The sequence below is a fragment of the Gigantopelta aegis genome, chromosome 6 (assembly GCF_016097555.1).
Source record: "Gigantopelta aegis isolate Gae_Host chromosome 6, Gae_host_genome, whole genome shotgun sequence".
Lineage (NCBI taxonomy): Eukaryota > Metazoa > Mollusca > Gastropoda > Neomphalida > Peltospiridae > Gigantopelta > Gigantopelta aegis.
Window position 1 is genome coordinate 41103957 of NC_054704.1, and position 19850 is coordinate 41123806.

Here is a 19850-nt window from a genome sequence, read left to right on the forward strand (position 1 = left end):
CAGGGCATTGGAGCATATATGACTAAAAGGAATTGTGGCAAATTACTACATGACTGCCATTAAATTCAAGCCCTGAATTCTCAGACAGTATGGCCCAGTATGGACCTGAACAGGTGTTTATGGCAACCCATGATTGAGGAGTGTTCATTTTTACAGCCAACGACTTACTTTCTTTCTTCGTGTTGCCAAAGACTTGCGGCAAATTATCCATTAAATTGACCAGCATAGACGGGCGATAGTGATTTCTGTGACAGTTAAATATTGGGGAGATTAACTTAAACAAAGGCGTCCCCGACTGTGAAGACGGCGTTGTGATAAGACACCAAGTCTTTCCTTTGAAATGACAATCTGAGTAAACAGCTCAATTGATAGGTTTCACAAAAACCTGTTGAGCCTGGGACAGAAGCATGTCGTTTTGACATAAACTCATATTAAAGGTCTCTTCAGGGTATAATGCACCTCATAGAAAATCTTATCATCAGTGCTTGTTGCACTCTGAATGAAGTTAATACAGGAAAGTTAAACAGTGTTCCAGGACATGTAGGTGGGTGCACCTGGTCCACATTTTACTAGTGCACTTTTATTTACTGGCCTTGATTATAATTATATATAGTGGGTACTGGTAAATAGGCTACTGGGTTCGTATCCCAATACCAGCAGGTCAGGTCAGGTTGGGTCATAGGGCTTAACATGCAAATTGAAAGCAAGCTGTGGTAGTGCATGCCTGCCATGGGCTCAGGTGTCAACTTACCGGGGTAACGCCTGTTCCTTCATCCAGGACAGGCCAATACCAGCTCTAAGAGTACCCAGTTATAGGCTCAGAGGGGAGGTGGAAGCTCTATATACTACACAGGACATCATGAAATGTAACCAATGTCAGTGGTTCAGCAGTTAAGCAATTACACATAAGACTGGTAGGTACTGGGTTCACATCTTGGTAACAGCTCCCATCCAGAGTGAGTTTTGATGGCTATGTAGGGAGGTGTAGAGCTACTACGTTAAATTCTCTAACATTATAAACACTTAACAACTAACCGTTAACCCAATGTCCGGCCCATAACAACATGGATATATAAGCATAACATATAACATAATTTTTGTTGCCAAAGAGACAGGATATACAAAAGGTATATGGTCTTAAAGCAAAATGTTTACAATTATTTGATAGTATACAGTGAAACTCCTCTAAACTGGACACCCTCAAGACCAAGTAAAACATCTGGTTTTTAGAGGTATCCGGTTTAGAGAGGTTCTCTTCTGTACAGATATTTAAAAAGGAGCCATGAAAAATGTCCGGTTTTGAGGGGATTCTGGTTTATAGAGGGTCCGGTTTTGAGAGGTTTCACTGTATAAGATATAAAACTGTTAATTAACTGTATCATAAAATATTGTTTGTTTCCGGTTACCCGACTGACCCTAATTTGAACCTGCCGACCCTAAAACTTTTTTTGTATATCCAAAAATTTTTTTTTCAATATAACAACGATTTCCACGAAAACATTCCAAAACTATCACAAGCACTAATTTGGTGTCATTTAGGGGATAACCCTACTGTGTTTTCCGATTTGCGGACGTATATCGGTGGTTTTACTGTCGCAAATTTAGTTTTATTGGCGACCCGTTAGCCACGAAATGTTTTCTTCTAACAATTGATTGATGGAGTTACTTCCCTTCAAATTGAAGTTCGGTAACTTTCGTGAGATATCGGGCGAAGAGTCGGAAATTTTTTTTCCATAAATATATGCGATCCTTTCCAATTTACTCTACATCTAGCATAGCGAGGTGTTCCGATTAATAATAATAATACTACTAATAATAATAATAATAACTATATTTAATGATTTACTCCAGCGACAAACTGTCTTTGTAGAAATTTAGTGACTTTCTGATAAACTAGGGGAGGGAATGTTTACCGATACTGATGGAGTTTACTGCCAAATCAAATGATTAAATATGTCAGTAAGATCTCGATGCGTTTCGTTATTTTTTGTAAGTGGTCACTGGGAACTTCGCGGGTTTCCGCTAATAACAGTGTCAGAATGACCATGTGTTTGACGTCCAATAGCCGATGATATTAAAGATAAAAATCAATGTGCTCTAGTTAAATAAAACAAACTTTACTTTTCAACATTCATTTGAGCATCCTGAGCATTTGTACTGCATTTCTATTCATTTGATTGCTTCATACCAAGTACTTTAATACTGGATGCATACAGAATAAAACTAACATTGCAAATTATAAAATTGGTAAGTCTACCATTTCTTAGAGACACTAGGAAAGATAATATTCATAACATTTTTTGTTTAAATGTTATTGTTGGCAGATAAATATAGAACCCTTCTTTTCAGTTTTCATTAAAAGAAATTGTTATAACTTATTTACTGGTTTCTATCCAATTAAGGTTCAACCAAGTCTGTCCTGGACCAGTACAGAAGTTAAGTGTTAGTATGAGAGTAAACCTTCTGCCTATTATTAAACAGCAAGGGGTCTTTTGTATGTACTCTCCCACAGATAGGTTAGCACCATGTTGCCCTCAAAATCAAAATGCCTTGCCTTTTATAAATTTATAAGTTGCCCATGTAAAAAGAAGCCTTTAAACACACCTATGTGGATAGTACTACATATTTCCTTTTTTTAATTAAGTTATGAAATAGATATAGAAAATAAAATGGCCATAAGGTTTTTGTCCTTTTGAAAATTGTATAATGGAAAAAAAAGCCCTTATATTTAAAACTGCACATAAAATATGCCCCCAAAATATCACTTTATACCATGCCTTACTTCATTTCTAGGGAAAACACTGTGATGAATGGTATTGTTGGTTTGCATAATGCATTTCTATACATGCAGAGGTTATTTTGGATACTGGTAGTCAACACCTTTATTTAATATCCATAAATAAAATTATTTTCCAAAATAAAATGTTTTTTCTACCTACCTACCCTATATTTTTCCAGCATGTAATAGGAAACAAGTAAAACAAATTTTTCGGCCTTAGCAGTTATGGCTGTCGCACTGTCAGACAATTATTGTTAATCATGATAATCAAGTTAAACTAAACATGGCCGGTATATCATGGGCCATTGTGTATGCTATCCAGTCTGTGGGAGAGTGGATATAAACATTATTTGTGGCTAATCAGTAGCATTCTCGAAAACATAAGAACACAAATGTTTTTCTAAAAGCTACAGTCATGCATCATTTCTTGTGAAATATCTGGCCATCTGCATCACTGGGTGCCTGTCAATATATAATGTAGATAATAATTACCACAGATAAATCATTATTAATGGGATTATATTTGTTATTCCAAATGTCAAATAATAGATTGTCTTGTCTAAATAATGTTTAAACCACATAGATGAATACCAGATGTATATTGTAGATTAACAATTCTTGCCCACTGAACAGGGTTATCCAGCTTTTGCATGGTGCTAGAAAAATCTGTCTGACCCTAAGGGCTAGATAAATCTGTCCGACCCAAGGGCTACATATGCGTGACGTCATAACTCATGCTTTACAACAATTGACGTCATAACTCGTGGTTTTCAGAATTCTGTTTGCCATTTCATGTTGTATCATTGTTTTAAAAATATGTAAAAAAATATTTTTTTTTTCAACTTTATATATAATGGTAATTTTAAATTTTTATGTCGTTGCATCATGAGGTGGACTATATTTTCTCTGCGTATGATTAAATGAGTTTGTAGGTAAAATGTTTACGAATCATTCTACAATAAAAAAAAACGTCGCTTAAAAAATTAATGTTTTGTTACTGAAATTAAATGGGCAAGAAAAAGAATCAATCACCGTTGTGAGCTATAGATAAGGCAATTCCAACCCTCGGAACAAAATATTTTTGTCCCTCGGGTTGGAATTGCCTTATCTATATCTCACAATGGTGATAGATTCTATTATTCTTCTCTGATATATCAGAAATAACTGGAATTTTGTGTTTACTTTTATGTAAAGTTAAGAACCAGGGCCAATATTTTTAAAGCTATCTTAGCGCTACGAAATCGTAAAACCATCGTAAGCTATGATGTGACTACAGAACACACCATAGTGATGGCATAGCCTAAAGGTAGTACTAAACCAAATAACTTCTGGCTGGGTCAAAGTTCAAGGTGCACCCAACTTTTGATAGACGAGTTAACACCACAAGTCTTGTGATTGGTTATAAATGTGAGTGTGTTGGTTGTAAAAAAAACATTAGTTTCATCTTTGCAAAAGATGTATGCAATTTTATTTTATCTAGTATCACTGTGTCAAGCAGCCTTATGCTTGAAACATGTATGGGGTACCTGTAAAAAAGTACTCAAATTTTGTGTGGAACTAGGGTAGGCCTAGACGCTACCTGTTATCACAGAAATTAGCAGCATGGCCCCCAATTTTTTTTTATTATTCGCTTTAAAGGTGAGGGATGGTAGTATTTATATCTGTGGCATTTATGTCGATTGATATACTGCAGGTAGGAGTTTTAATGACATATGTTACTATTGTCGTCTATGGGATTTGATTTGGTAGTATACACAGGACCACAGGCGTAGGAAGGTGCCAAAAGGTGGGGGGGGGGGGGGGTCACACACACACATATATATAAATACATGCATAAATATATAAAAAACGTTGCTGCTCCTACAAAGTGGGAAAGTGGGGGGCACATGCCCCCCCCCCCCCACACACACACACACACTTCCTACACCAATGCACCCTAAAATGGTTTATGATTTCGTAGCGCTTAAATAGCTTCGAAAATATGGGCCCAGGAGTTCAAGCAGTTTATCTTGTTTTTGGTATCAAATCATTTATTTATTTATACATTTAAAAAAAATCAATCTTAAAAAAACTGTTCCCTTATGAAGGTTGACATTTAAGCTGATTTATAAATATAAAAGCGGTACTATACTTAAACCTGTGATAAACAGAAAAACTAACCTTTTAAACAGAACTTGCATTACGAACTTGACTATTGTACTGATAATGGTTTTGTCATTAGATTATTTGGAACAGTATTAAAGTGGCCTCTTTAAACAAGTGGCTGCTTAATGGAGATGTCTGCTTAAGCAGGTTTGACTGTATAAGTGTGTGAAGATCAAAGGTTTTGTTGACGGAAAGCTTACGTGAATACATTTACTTGATATGTTAATCATAAAAATTATGCAGTGACCCTGCATAAAATACTGAGTTCTATACTTCAGATATTGCTACGGCTATAAGTAAATAAATATTGCAAATGCTATATTCAAATTTTGTTGAATATTATATTCAAGTACATTTTTTTTTTTTAATTAATCGGAAATTTCTATTGATATACATGTACTAGTGAAAGGAAAGGTTTTATAAACACTCCCAGCTCAGTTTTAATAAAATTCTAAATATTATGTGACTATGTTTATATATATATATATATATATATATATATATATATATATATATATATATATATATATATATATATACAGTAAAACCTGTCTAAACCGGACCTCTGACAAAGCCAGAATCCTGTCAAAACCGGCCAAGTTTCATGGTCCCGAATCCATTCAACTGATTGGGGTTTTTCTCATTCCAACCAATGCACCACAACTGGTCAAAGGTCGTAGGAATGTACTTTCCTGTCTGTGGGAAAGTTCATATAAAAGATCCTTTGTTGAATTTTTTTTAAAATGTAGAGGGCTTCCTCTGATGACTACATGTCAGAATTACCAAATATTTGACATCCAATAACCGATGATTAATTAATCAATGTGCTCAAGTGGTGTCATTAAACAAAACAAACTTAAACTTTTGGTCCCGAATTTTCTAAATGCTAAAACACGACCCTCTAAACAGCGGATCCTGTCTAAATCAGATACATATTAGGTCCCCAGCATTAGGTTCTTTCTCTTCATCTCCTAATGATGATCAGTAAGTCGTACATGTTTTCACTATAGCCAATATTACACAGTGTTCACTGTCTTTGAAAACAGTTGGTGATTAAATTTACCGAAAGCAGAGATGTTTATAACTGTAAGCATGAAAAATAGGTGGTATGTGGCAGAAATAGCTGCCAAAACTCGCAGAATGCCACCAACTGAAGAAGAAAGGAAGGAAATTGTTTTATTTAACGACGCACTCAACACATTTTATTTATGGTTATATGGCGTCAGGCATATGGTTAAGGACCACACAGATATTGAGAGAGGAAACCCGCTGTCGCCACTTCATGAGCTACTCTTTTCGATTAGCAGCAAGGGATCTTTTATATGCACCATCCCACAGACATGATAACACATACCACGGCCTTTGATATACCAGTCGTGGTGCACTGGCTGAAATGAGAAATAGCCCAATGGGCCCACCAATGGAGATCGATCCCAGACCGACCGTGTATCAAGCGAGCGCTTTACCACTGGGCAACGTCCCGGTCCACCAACTGATGAATGCACTTGACATTAGCTTTATTTTTATAATACAGGAAAATCTCTTTGGGTTAAACTCAGAAGAGTTGAATACACCGCAACGCTCGAACCAAAAACGAAGTCCCGAGTTAAATTTACACGTTGTTGATCAAATGGTTAGGTCAAACTACCTGATGGGTCAAACACTTTTTCGAGCATCTACAGGGTTCGAGCTAACGGGATTCAACTATATATAACAGTGTGATTATTAATTTTATAAATTTTTAATCTCTTTTATTTTTTATCCTCAGAGCTTTCCAGAGCCATTGTTCTTCAACAAGGAGACTGGAGGGTTTGAAGTGCTCAATGAAGCAAAACACGAATTATCCAAGCAGATCAAAGCAGCAATCCGGTCTCAGAAACGAACACCAAAGATATACAAGGCAGCAAAGTACCACAGTTTCAGTGACATTCCACTCATCCCTGTAGATCCACCTCCTGAACCAGAGAAAGTCGAGATTGACACGACCTTCACTGTCTTGGTAAATTCATTTATATATGTATTAAAGGGACATTCCAGAGTTTGCTCCATTGTAAGATGTTTCCGACTAATAAAATATTTCTACAATCAAACTTATTTAAAATACTTGTTTAAAATATCAGTGTCTTTATATTCAATGTGTTTCTGGTCGTCTTAATATTTCTAAGAAGCCCAAACTGGATTTTGTCATCAAATAATTCTGTATGTACGAAAAAAACAATATTTTAGGAAATAAAAGAAAATTTAACCTACCGGGTAGTACAAATATTAGAACGATCAGAAACATGTTTAATATACAGCCACTAATATTTTATGCAGAAAAATATATTTGATATGTAATTACAATCGTTAAAAAGTATCTGTTAGTCGATAACATCTTAAAAATTGCAGCAAACTCAGGAATGCCCCTTTAGCATTGACCTTCATTGTGCTGTCCAGTCGTAAAGCCTATCAACTCACTTGTTACTTGTTTCTTTTTTTGACAGACTGACTAAACTGTTTGGTATCTGTCTATATATACATCCTTTCAAGGTTCATGCATGGCCAGATGGGTCCAACTTGTGACATTGCTGGCTGATGGATCTTGGGGTGGAGGGTGTTTTGACTAAAAAATTATGCTCAATTAAGGACTATTTGATTGCAATAGCAATATTATTAAGCACTTATGACTCTTGTAATTGATTTTTATTTATGAATATTATGGGGGTTATTTTTTTGCTGTGAATTTCACTTGAGATTCTGGATTCTGGCATTATAATGATGAAATTCCACTGACTTTCCAATGGTTTTTGACAGTAATTTTGTGGTATTTTCATGGGGAGGGGTGAGAAATTATTGTCAGGTACCATTGTCTTCTATCATATCACAATCATCTAACACTAGGTGCAAAAACCAGTCTAGCAAGCGACCACGATCACTCATTGTCCTGAACAGGTCACTGATTTGTTAATGGAGGCAGGAAATGTTTTATTTAACGACGCACTCAACACATTTTATTTATGGTTATATGGCATCAAACATATGGACCACACAGATATTGAGAGGAAACCTGCTGTTGCCACTTCGTGACCTACTCTTTTCAATTAGCAGCAAGGGATCTTTTATATGCACCATACCACAAACAGGATAACATATACCATGGCCTTTGAGGTATCAGTCATGGTGCACTGGCTGGAGCGAGAAATAGCCCAATGGGTTCACCAATGGGGATCGATCCCAGACCAATCACGCATTGAGCGAGAGCTTTACCACTGGGCTATGTCCCGCCCCCTGATCTGTTAATGATGATACTTCTTTCTTCTTTTTTTCTCTCTCTCTAGACACTGAACAAGGAGCAGGGCATCCACTGGATCAAAGATGAGCGTCTACCTTCCTTTCTGGAGAGCGACCTGTATTTCGAGTATCGCCTCGGAAAGATCATCTCACAGTGTCGCATCACTGGAGACAATGGGGAGTTCATTGCCATGAAAATAGATTACACACCACGGCCTCGCAGAAACCGAGACAAGTCTGATGATGAAGACGGGCCAGATCCCAGGGAAGCCCTGATGAAAAGCCTCTTCGTGTCACTGGGTTCTTCCACCGTGTCAGAATGTCAGTCTTGGTTCAACACTGCAGAAACTTTCCAGTCAACCAATGTGACGTACACAACCCTGAACCATCCCCGAATGACTTCCACTCGTCCAGGTAGCAGCAAATTCATTCCACTTCGACCCGACAGTGGCATCGAAAGCCCTCCAAAGGGAGCACTGTGTGGAACGTCGTACCCTAGCAGTTTGTCTCCTCGGTTGATGGCCCTGCAGCAGACGGCCAAAGATCAAGGATCATCCGGTATGATGTTTAATGTTGACCTGAAGCCTGCAACACCAAGACCTTCTGAAGCTGTGTGCATGACCACCAGCGATATAGACCAACAGTCAAAGAAATACTCTAGTGCTTTCTATACTTGTACAAAACTAGAAAACACCGATTCAGAGTCCGGTCTGGGAGACATGGTTGGGGAGAGAGATGATGATGTTGCAACTGATCGAGATTCACTAGCAGACGAAGTAACAGATCAGCAGTCATCGGACACAACCGAGCGGCAGTCACCAGAGACGGGAGAACAGAACTTTTATCCTCAGAAACCAAAAAAACCTCTTGCTGTCAACACACTTGATGAACTCGGGGCAGTGCTTGCTGGTGCTATTATAAAACACTGCCTAGCCGAGGTGTCGGGCATTAAAGAAACGGACTTGTCCCAATACTCCAAACTGTTCCCCAAGAAGAAGTTTACCAATGTTACCATGGATATGTTCGGCAATGTTTCCATCGCAACAGCGAGCACGAGGTTCCGCAAAGATGAGGAGGTGGTGGGTGCTAAGGCTGATGCTGCCAACGAGGAGGTGGAGAAGATCCAGGACAAGCAGGACAAGAAGGACAAGCAAGACAAGCAGGACACTGAGGATAAGGAGGAGAGTGATGTGGACTCTCTACTGGACAGCGAGGAGGACTATGAGGAGCAGGACACGTTCTTCAGGAAACACAAGTACAAAACGTACGACCTGTCCAACAAGAAAGGGATTGACCAGTTCAAGAAGTTCCTCCGCGGCACCAAGGGAGAGCTGTACTGGAACATGTGGGTGGACATCGACCGCAGCCGCCTGATTAGGAAAGACGAGGATATTCAGCTGTAAGTGAAGCTTATTTATAAATGTAGGGCCAACAAAGCTCAGCATGACATCCACCTTCCTTTTTTTTCCACGTTCCCCAGTTTTTAAACTTTAGACAAGCTGATCTATGACATCCAGAGAGAGAACTTGTGTCACAGAAATACTGCTTTCAATATGATTTCAATTGCTTTAAAAAAAAGTTTTATTAAAAGTTTTATAAGTGTCCCAACTTTAGCTACATGCTGTTTGTATGGGAGAAACTTTTATTACAGTTGGGTGCATCCTCTTACCCCTACTAAGGAGCTTACAACCTTCTGTAATTATAATTAATCATAATTTTTATTTGTGAACCACCCAACTAATGTCCAGAATTTACTAACACACCTGAAAACTATTTATATAAATTGCTCCAGCTAGCTTTAGCTCATAGAAATTTCCTTGTTAGGACAGTTGATAGAGCAGTTTTGCCCAAAATGTTCTTGGAACAGCTTTTGCCGATAAAACGATAGAAAACTTTTTGATTGTTGTCAGTAATTTTGTACAATAAGAACAGAGAGAGAAGGAGAAAAAGCCTACTGCTAAACTTGTGGATCAGGGTTACAGCAGATTAGGTTTTTAGATAACTTGAAATATATATATATATATATATTTTAATGTTTTCTTGTTATTTCCGATAGCTACTTGTCTTACATGAGAGAACACTACTATCAGTCCGGAGCTCCGTTTGAGCTGCCAGGAGAGTTGAAGGTCAAACTCAGATTGATGGAGCCGGCTCAGTGGACCATCAGAAAGATGCAGTCCATACAGGATGGAATAGGAGAGCCTCTCGTCTTGTATTGGTAAGGAATACAAAACTCAATCCATTCCTTGTTTTCGTTTTTAGGAACCTAATTCACAAAGTTCTGTCTTAGGCTCTCTTACGCAATATCACATCATCCTTTCAAGTCTTTTTTGCACTGCACTGCGAGTTCGCAGAGTTGCATCCTTTCAAGTTTGTTTGCACTGCACTGCGAGTTCACAAAGTTGCATCCTTTCAAGTCTTTTTTGCACTACACTGCGAGTTTGCAAAGTTGCATCCTTTCAAGTCTTTTTGCACTGCACTGCAAGATTGGAAAGTTTCATTCTTTCAAGTCTTACTGCACTGCACTACATGTTTGCAAAGTTTCATCCTTTCAAGTCGTTTTGCACTGCAAGATTGGAAAGTTTCATCCTTTCAAGTCTTGTTGCACTGCATTGCATGTTTGCAAAGTTTCATCCTTTCAAGTCTTGTTACACTGCACTACATGTTTGCAAAGTTTCATCCTTTCAAGTCTTTTTGCACTGCACTGCAAGATCACAAAGTTGCAACAGTTTACTGAATTAGGCCCCTACTTCAGAGGTGGATCCAAGGTGGGGGACCTTTTCCCCCTCTTCGTAAAAATATTCAAGTACCTATTTTTTTTCCCTCATTTAATTTTTCCCAATTGATATGCCTTTTTTTTCCGTTTCAGGGGTCCAAGGTTTCTTCTGAAGCAGCTGATGCGAACCGATCCCGACAAGTATTACCTTTATCACCAGCAGCAGCTGCACAAGATGAGAGACGTGGTCAGCATGGACACGCTCACTACAACCCCCAGGCTGCCCCTCCGACCCAAGTCCTGCCGGCCTCGGATAGAACACACAACTGTGGTCGTCACAGAGGTATAGGTTTCTCATGGCACAATATTTTATACAAACTGTCTTTCTGTTCATATGATAACTTTAAATTCACGCAAACTGCCGGTCGGTTATGTGGTAAACCATTACATTCTAAAATTAAAAGTTAAAAGTTAAAAGTCAAAACTTCCAGATTTTTAGACTGCAAATGTAATTCATGTAACCAATCGGTTACCTAGGTGAAAATAACATGAACCAAGTTCCAGTTACCTAAGATTTTGAAATATTGTCCCCTGGTTTCTGCTTATATTATCCACCATAAGAAGTGGGTCACTGCAAGTTGTTTCTTCCATCCAAACAGTGTTTTAATATGATTTAGATTGCTGTTAATATTTAAAAGAAATTGAAGAATGGTGTGTCTCATAAAGAAATAAAATAAAATTGATGATTAATTTTACTTAATTAATTATTAAAACAATACCCCCAGATTGCAGCTTTAGGAAGTCAGTTGTCATAATGTAGCAATATACCAAATAAAATCAAACCAGGTCAAAGTTCAAAGTGCACCTAACTTTAAATGCAGCATTAAATACTGCCATGCCTGCCAATAATAAAGGGTTGGTTCATTTGGCCAGTTAATTCCAGTAATTTAATACTAACTGTTGTTAATGTATACGGTACTATTGTGCTTGAAACATGTAGGATGTTACTAAAGTATGATGTAACTTTTTATGTGGAATTAGAGCAGACCTGTCAACCTTTAGTCAAGAGAAAGCAGGAGGTGTGTGTTGAAAAAGCAGGAGATTTTGTCAAAAAGCAGGAGATTTTTTAAATTCACACAATTTAACCCAAAATCGCAAGATTTAAAAAAAACATTATTACAATAAGTTATATGAATACTTTATAATGTCATATATACTTCTTAACCTTAGATCTTGGCATTAAAAAAAAAAAAAAAAATTAAATATTTTTTTTTTTTTTTTTTTTTTAAGTTTAAATATTATTATGATTTAATACATATTTACAAAAAAATATATATTTTATCCAAAAATGTTAAGAACATGAACAAGAAATAAAAAAATTAATTAGTACATTTACGGTATTACACTTACAGCCTTACAGGTCGCGTTACATTATCATTTGTGGTTAGTCTACCTAAGTACCAAAGACATTTATATAAATCTTATAAATTAATATTCAGTTTTTACTATAATGAGGAACGGTGGCATGGTACTTATTTAAAATCATTATAATGATGCAATAAACATTGTATTTTCATTAATCATAAGTAAAACCTCATTACGGACATCGTGTGAAATATACCGGAATTATACCCATTTCCGTGAGTAACTTTATGTCAATGTCACACACAACATTTTTTAATTGTACAAAAATAATTTCTTGAAGTGTACCCTTATAACCAACATTTTACCACACAAACATACAAAATTAACTGACACAAGTATGTTTATACAGCTAATTGGTATTTTCGTTGTCTTGCTGTGACATGTGATTTTAACATGCATCGTGTGTAATCGCTGTCAACTCGGGAATCTGGCAGTTCAGATTTGTCATAGTTGCATTATGTAATCCAGTGGGAAGACATTTTACAATTCAGAGGTGTTATTAGAACTAAATTGGATAGTTTTTAGTTTTTTTATATGGCAACACTTAATGTCAAAGTTGAACAAGAATGCCTGTTGAATTAGCGGCAACACGCTTCGTAGCCATTACGATGACAACAAACATTATAATAACACTTCATTTTATAAACTCCATGTGCTTTTTTAACAATATAAATAGGCTATCCCACAATTCTCACTTCGGCAAAGGTTAAACAGTCGGGACAATTCGGCCTGTTACATTCTCGGAAACCGAAAGTAGTCGACATTTTCCGAATGAGAAAAAAAAGGCAGAGTTACTTCCCTTCAGTTATTCTGACAAAAGAGGATCGATTTTTTTTTATGCTTACAAAAATGTCATTTAACAGGAGAAACTGTCTCCCGCACAGGTAAAAAGGAGATTTGATCAAATACCGGGAGACTCCCGCGGAATCCGGGAGGGTTGACAGGTCTGAATTAGAGTAGTCAAAAACGCATTCTGTTATATCTGAAACAGCCAGCATGACCCCTCCCCTATTTGTTTTTCCAATTTACTTAAAGGGACAGACCCTAGTTTCAACCCGTGAAAATTAACACTAATTTTAGTTAATGTACAAACCTGAAACACATTTGGATAAAGTTACAATTGAGTGAAACATGAGTCTGTGACTTGAAATGGTGAAATACCCTCTAAAAATAGACCAAAACTCTACTCCATAACTTACTTCTTAGACGCACATGTGTTTTAAAAATATGAGAAATGCATTTTGTGATATTAAAAACACCAGCATGACCAAAAACACTTTGAATGTGAGGAAATGGATAATCTAAACAATAAAATCTAAGTAAAGTGTGATTTCAGTTATCAAAATTGACTCTAATAGTCCAAAATATGCCTTAGTGTTTAAAACCTAGGGTATGTCCCTTTAAGGGTGAGGTACTGTACTTATATCATTGAAAGATTTCATTTTCAAAGCATGACATATACGTCAATTTTCATATTTTGTAGAACTCAGCAATAGGACAATAAAGCTTCTTTCAAAACACTATTTATGCCTATTGAACAGGATTTGAAAACTGCACTTCTTGTGATATAAGCTATATATGTCATGTTACAACAAAAACATGTTTTTCTCAAAATGACATAAATGGATATACATGTATCTTGTTTTGGAAATGAACTCTTCATATATTCTATTGCATATAGCATATCATGTATGTATGTGGGATTTGATTTGGTGGTAAACACCCAAGATTATTTCCGTATGTACTCATTGAGGTGATTGTTTAACACAGATTTAAATATTATTATGTGGAATTAGGGTAGTCAAAAACACATTCTGTTATATTTGAAACAGCCAGCATGACCCCCTCCACTGTTTGTTTTTCCAGTTTACTTAAGTGTGAGGTACTGTACTTATATCAACTAGTTTGAATTTCAGGTTTTCCCTTCAACTTGGCATGAGCCAAACATCTGTGAGTTGAAAACATCACCTCCAGTTGGCATGAAGCGAGGCTATGGTTCCGTCCAAAACAGAGATACAGGCACTAAGCAGGCGAGAATAAAGAAGAAACCCAAAGATTTCTTACATTCTAGAGACATATCGGCACCTGATAAGATAGACGGATCTCCCGAACAAACTGCAGAATCAGCAAGGTGGGTTTTAAATGTTTGGGTGTATGAATATAATTATAAAACTTAATGTCCAAGGATTAGTTCAATAAAAAAACAGTCATAACAAACTGTGCCGCGTGATTAGAACTTCAAAGGTGATTGTTTGTCCATGGAAAATTGCATATAAAACACATCTTGTGTTTTTTGGTAGGAGTAGCCAATGTGTCAAAATAACCATGTTAGCAGACCTTGCTTTCTAAGGTGCGCGGGTGCGATCGCACTCGTACAGCGCACGTAATTTCAATCTTTAAAGAATGTGAAAAACATCGCACGTTATACTCAACAAACGGTGCATGTAAAATAGATAGGTATATTTATTTCCACTGTTTACAAAAATCAATATGAAGGTCCTTTTATTAAAACAATAAAAATTAAAAACATGGCAGTGGCTTCCATGCAGTCGTTAAACTGGTATTTCTCTTTGTTGAACAAATCGGGAAATACTGGTTTAATAGACAGTTTTGTAGACGTACCAGTCAAAATCCAATCTGAGCTACACTATCTATTTTATTTAGTTTGGAGAGTGATTTTTTACTCGCCTTAGCATATTGAGATGTGTGATTTTCCACTCACCTATAATTTTCAAAAACCAAGGACTGTGTTAGACAACGAATAGCTGTAATGTATAATATACTGAGGTGTCCATCAACAACTACTTGTTTTCTTTCCCATTTATAAAACCTATGTTTGTTTTTGTTAATTCTCATTGTTATAATTGTATTTGAAATGTTTTATTGTTGTATGAGAATCTGGCAGGTAAATTGGCAATGACTTAAACTTAAAGTGCTTGTGATGCTAGTGAAATGACTCTAAAGTAAACTGTATATAAATGAGCAGTAACTGTAAATAGTGGTTGGAGTGCATCTCAAACATGAATCAGACATTGTCAGTACTTAAGTACGGTAGGCTTCAAGAGGTTTACAAACATAGTCATATGACTGACAACACACTGTGTTGTTAGAGACGGTATTGTCTGTTTGTATATCATTTAGATATTCTGTATGTAGGAAATATGAAGAAAACAACACTGAAAACTCTGTAATGTACGTATCTATACATGTATATTTAAAATATTACCAACATTATACATTTAGGAAGCCACCCAGAATATCGCTGTAGTTCTAACAATGTTTGTTATCAGGTTATACAGGTCATGTAGTAATTCTAGAAAGTTGGCAGATTTGGAGATGTAATTTTCCAGACCATGAAAAATCATGGAATTTTGACATTAGTCATGAAAAGATCTGAAAAATGAAAACTGGTTGATAGTAATTCAAGATCAACCGTTCACCTCAGAATATTGTATTATAATCGATGGTCACAGAAAAATCCTTTTAAAAAAAGAACAAAGGAAAGAATGTTTTATTTAACTCTTTGAGGTCTGGCGGACATTTTAGATCTGAGCCCTAGGCAGTGTTTACTGCTAATGTCCTATTGCAAAATGAAAGATTTCGTGAAAAGGCTATAGCTCTCAGAAAAATGCCTGTAACTTTATAATTAATAAACATATGCACACCAAATTTTGTGTGATATTTAATATAGTGTGTTCCAATAAGAATATGTGCCATTTTCAAATTATTATAGTTGTAAAATAATTTTAATTGTCTCTAAATGATGAAAGTAAACCAAAAATTAAAAAAATTGTTCGCTTTGCCTGTATACATTGCGTCCATTTCGAAGCCATGACAGAGGTAAATCATCACTATCGCTGCTCAGATCCACATCAGAACTATTGTCTCTTCCATTTAAATCAAATGTTTCATTGGGTAGATCATTATAGGTAAACCCATCGAAATCTGAAAGGCTTTCATTTTCCGAATAAAACCAATCGCCATTTTACTTCTTTTTTTTCAATGCAAAGAAATTTCACAAGGAAACGCATGGTTTATCTAATGAAGCCAGTTGTTAGAAAGCTTTTTATTGGTTACTAGATTAACCTTCAACCTACTGCTAAAGCTGGATAGTAATTATATTGTCCAATGAACTTTTGTTTTACATCTAAGTTGGGTCACGCTTCCAGTCGGCATTCGACAATTACTGCTAGTTGTAAACAATGCGTACAGGCGGAACTCGACTTTTAGCATAAATGAAAATCATGATGTCAGTCGGGATTTGATCCCAAAGAGTTGACAATGCACATTTTAATTAATGTTATATTGCATCAAGACATATGGTTACGGTCAGATAATGAGAAAGGAAACCCACTGCTTCTACACACTGGGCTACTTTTTCTGATTAGCAACAAGGTTTCTTTAATATACAGTATCCCACAGTCAGGATAATACACACTATGGCCTTTATTAGAACAGTTGTTGAGCACTGGCTGGAACGAGAAATAGCCCAATGGGTCCTCTGATGGGGATCAATCCTAGACCGACCATGCATCAGGGGAGTGGTTTACCATTGAGCTAGATCCTGCCCTTTTTAAAAAGAACAAGTCATAACAAATGCCTTTAAAAAGTCACTAAAGTCATAGCATTTGTTTGATAACAATGTGTATGTGTATATGTATGTTGTGGCCATAAAATATTCTAGCTGCAATGTCATTTTATTACAGGTCAAATACCTTGTGGTGGATCCCAATTTTTTGTTTTGAACATTAGGTTTAAGGTTAATTTTGGAATAAATATTCTGGAGTACATATTTCCAGACAGACTATATCCTATGTTATATGATGATAAAGCCTGGTTAATGTCATCTAAAAACATTTTGATATTTTATTGCAGGTATTCAGCTGGCAAATCAGGATCTAACCAGTCACTAACTCGACCACTCTCAGCCCAGTCGAATCAGTCCAAGATGTCCGTAGGCAGCAACCGGTCCCAGAGGTCTAGTGCCATGTTGGGCAGACCCATGACAGCACCGGCGTCGACAGAACGTGGCAAATCATCGCGGCGTCATTCGTCTGCATCAGGATACAGCATCGAGTCCAAGTCATCGGAGTTCCTGGGCGGAGAGCGCATGGAGGCACTGCTGCAGTCACTGCACCATGAGAAGGATTCTGGGAGCTTCTTTAAGAGATTTATAGAGAGAGCAGATAACAAGGTACATGTTTCCTCTTGCAGGTATTGGGGCAGGAGTTAGCTCAGTCGGGTGAATGCTCACTTGAGGTGCTTGCGTTGCAGGACTGAACCACCTTGATGGATCCATTCATCTGATTGGGTTTTTTCTCGTTCCAACCAGTGCACCACAATTGGTCAAAGGCTGTGGTATGTGCTTTCCAGTCTGTGAAAAAGTGCATATAAAAGATCCCTTGCTGCATTAGGAAAAATGTAGCGGGTTTCTTCTCTAAGACTATTAGTAAAAATTATGAAATGTTTGACATCCAACAGCTGATGATTAATTAATCACTGTGCTCCAGAGGTGTCATTAAATAAAACAAACTTTAACTTTTAGTTTTAAAAAATGCAGTTTGTGCAAAACTGTTGGCTTAATAAACAATGCTCTAACAAACAAACAGCTGCAATGAATTGCAAGTTTATCTGTCCGTCTGTCTCTCTGTCTCTCTGTCTGTCTCTCTGTTTGACTCTCTGTCTGTCTGTCTGTCTGACTGTTTGTTATTGGCAGTTTGGCTGCCAAAGCAGGACAGAGTACTATTTTTCATTTGGTATTAAAGGAAACATTACGGTAATACTGATAAAAATATTTACTAGTTATTCAACAATAAAAACAAAATATTGAAATTAATTGTTTTTATTTCAGCTGTGGCGTAATGCCTTTAAGTTCTGGAACGAGGTGCAGGAATATCATATGCTGTTCTACTCCAAGATTATCTACCCATATCTTGTGGAGAAAAAGGCACGGGTAAGTACAAACAATCTGATTAGCTCAGAAAAAGATGGAATATTTCTGTAAGAGTTAACTAATTAAAAATATATTAATATTTTGTTAATTGCATCCATTTAGATGTTTGTGATAGTAATAACAATAATGCTGCTGTTGTTGTTGTTGCTGATGCTGCTGCTGCTGATGATGATGATATAATTTGTAATCTAGCATGTACTGAGTGATTCCCATAGGCATCAGAAGATTGCATCAACAGGGCATGGAGGGTGGTGGGGATCAGAGTTATATAATAATTTGATTTTTAACTTGGGAGGGGGCAATGCATTATGTTCAGAGTTGGGGGCAGAGCAGTGTCCCCCTGGCACGTTGCATCCAACACCTATGCAGGGTTAGCTCTGGGTCAGCTAAATATCTTGCCAAATTATCTATAAGACTTCAGAAACTGCAGAAACCCAGTTGTTTTCTAACAAAATATCAATTATTTCATCAAATTATTGCACAAACCCAGTTGTTTTCTAACAAAATATCAATTATTTCATCAAATTATTTCGCCAAATGAAAATAAAATTCGCCAATTGTTTTTGTAAAAAGATTTACTGATGCTGTTTGGGATTGTTTGTTACTTTTCATTATAGCATGTGGTTTTTTATTGTGTTCTTTCTACTTGTAGAGCATATACTCCAGGTATGTTGTCGCCGGGGCGCCGCGAGGTATCGGCTGTTGCAGGATAATGAGCAATAACATATACAAATGTATCGATCCACCGTATGAGGAACTGTTTGATTCCGCAGAAGAGCTGTCCTTGGAAATTTTGTATAAAGCTTGGCTTGAGCACCTTCAGAAAGATACCAAGATTTACAATAAGGTGGAAAATTTATTTATTTATTTATTATTTTATTTATTTAATTAATTAATTTATTTATTTTATTTTTAAATTATTATTATTATTAATTTTTTTTAATATATATATATATACATGTATTTTTAAAATGTATTTATTTATAAAGTCATGATCACATAAATACTGTCAAATCTCTCTATATGGGTCAAGTAAATGATTTTATAAAACTGGTCATTAATAGGCAGGTGACCTTATTTAGCAGTAAAACACCAGTATGTTTGAAGTGACTATGGATATGTTTATTTGCAATGTGTCTACATAGCAGGTTGATAACTATATTTCTTACAGAGATTATATTTTTATACTTAAATATAAGGTTTTCTATTAATGTAAGAGGTCATAGTTCAAGGTAAGTTTACATATTTTCACATCACATGACTAAAACTAATAAAGTTCTTATTTGTAGGTGCAATTAATTGAAGTGAAACGCCATCTGGAAACCAAATCTAAATATGTGCTCAACTTGCAAAAACGTGGCATTATCAAACAGGTATGTTATGAACTTTGTTGCCATTAAAAAACAACAAATATAGAAATATCATATCACAGAAACCAAACAGAAAAATACCATTTTACACAATTTAATTTTGTCTTTTAAACCAGCTTAAAATGTAGGTACCGAGGTGCATTATAATAATAAAATTAATAATTTAACACAACTGTACATTATTTAACTTGT

The 19850-nt window shown here is 36.3% G+C and overlaps 1 protein-coding gene across 5 annotated transcripts in view; it reads left to right on the forward strand.

Annotated features, from left to right (window-relative positions):
* LOC121373923 (regulator of G-protein signaling 22-like) overlaps positions 1–19850 on the forward strand; it is a 106419-nt gene that overhangs the window by 51480 nt on the left and 35089 nt on the right. For all 5 annotated transcript variants that reach the window (XM_041500739.1, XM_041500740.1, XM_041500741.1 and 2 more), the window contains exons 5-13: positions 6693–6923; positions 8242–9593; positions 10251–10412; positions 11064–11253; positions 14252–14466; positions 17211–17529; positions 18187–18288; positions 18941–19135; positions 19578–19661. In XM_041500739.1, coding sequence (XP_041356673.1) covers positions 6693–6923; positions 8242–9593; positions 10251–10412; positions 11064–11253; positions 14252–14466; positions 17211–17529; positions 18187–18288; positions 18941–19135; positions 19578–19661 — 2850 coding nt within the window. The remainder of the gene's footprint in view (positions 1–6692; positions 6924–8241; positions 9594–10250; positions 10413–11063; positions 11254–14251; positions 14467–17210; positions 17530–18186; positions 18289–18940; positions 19136–19577; positions 19662–19850) is intronic.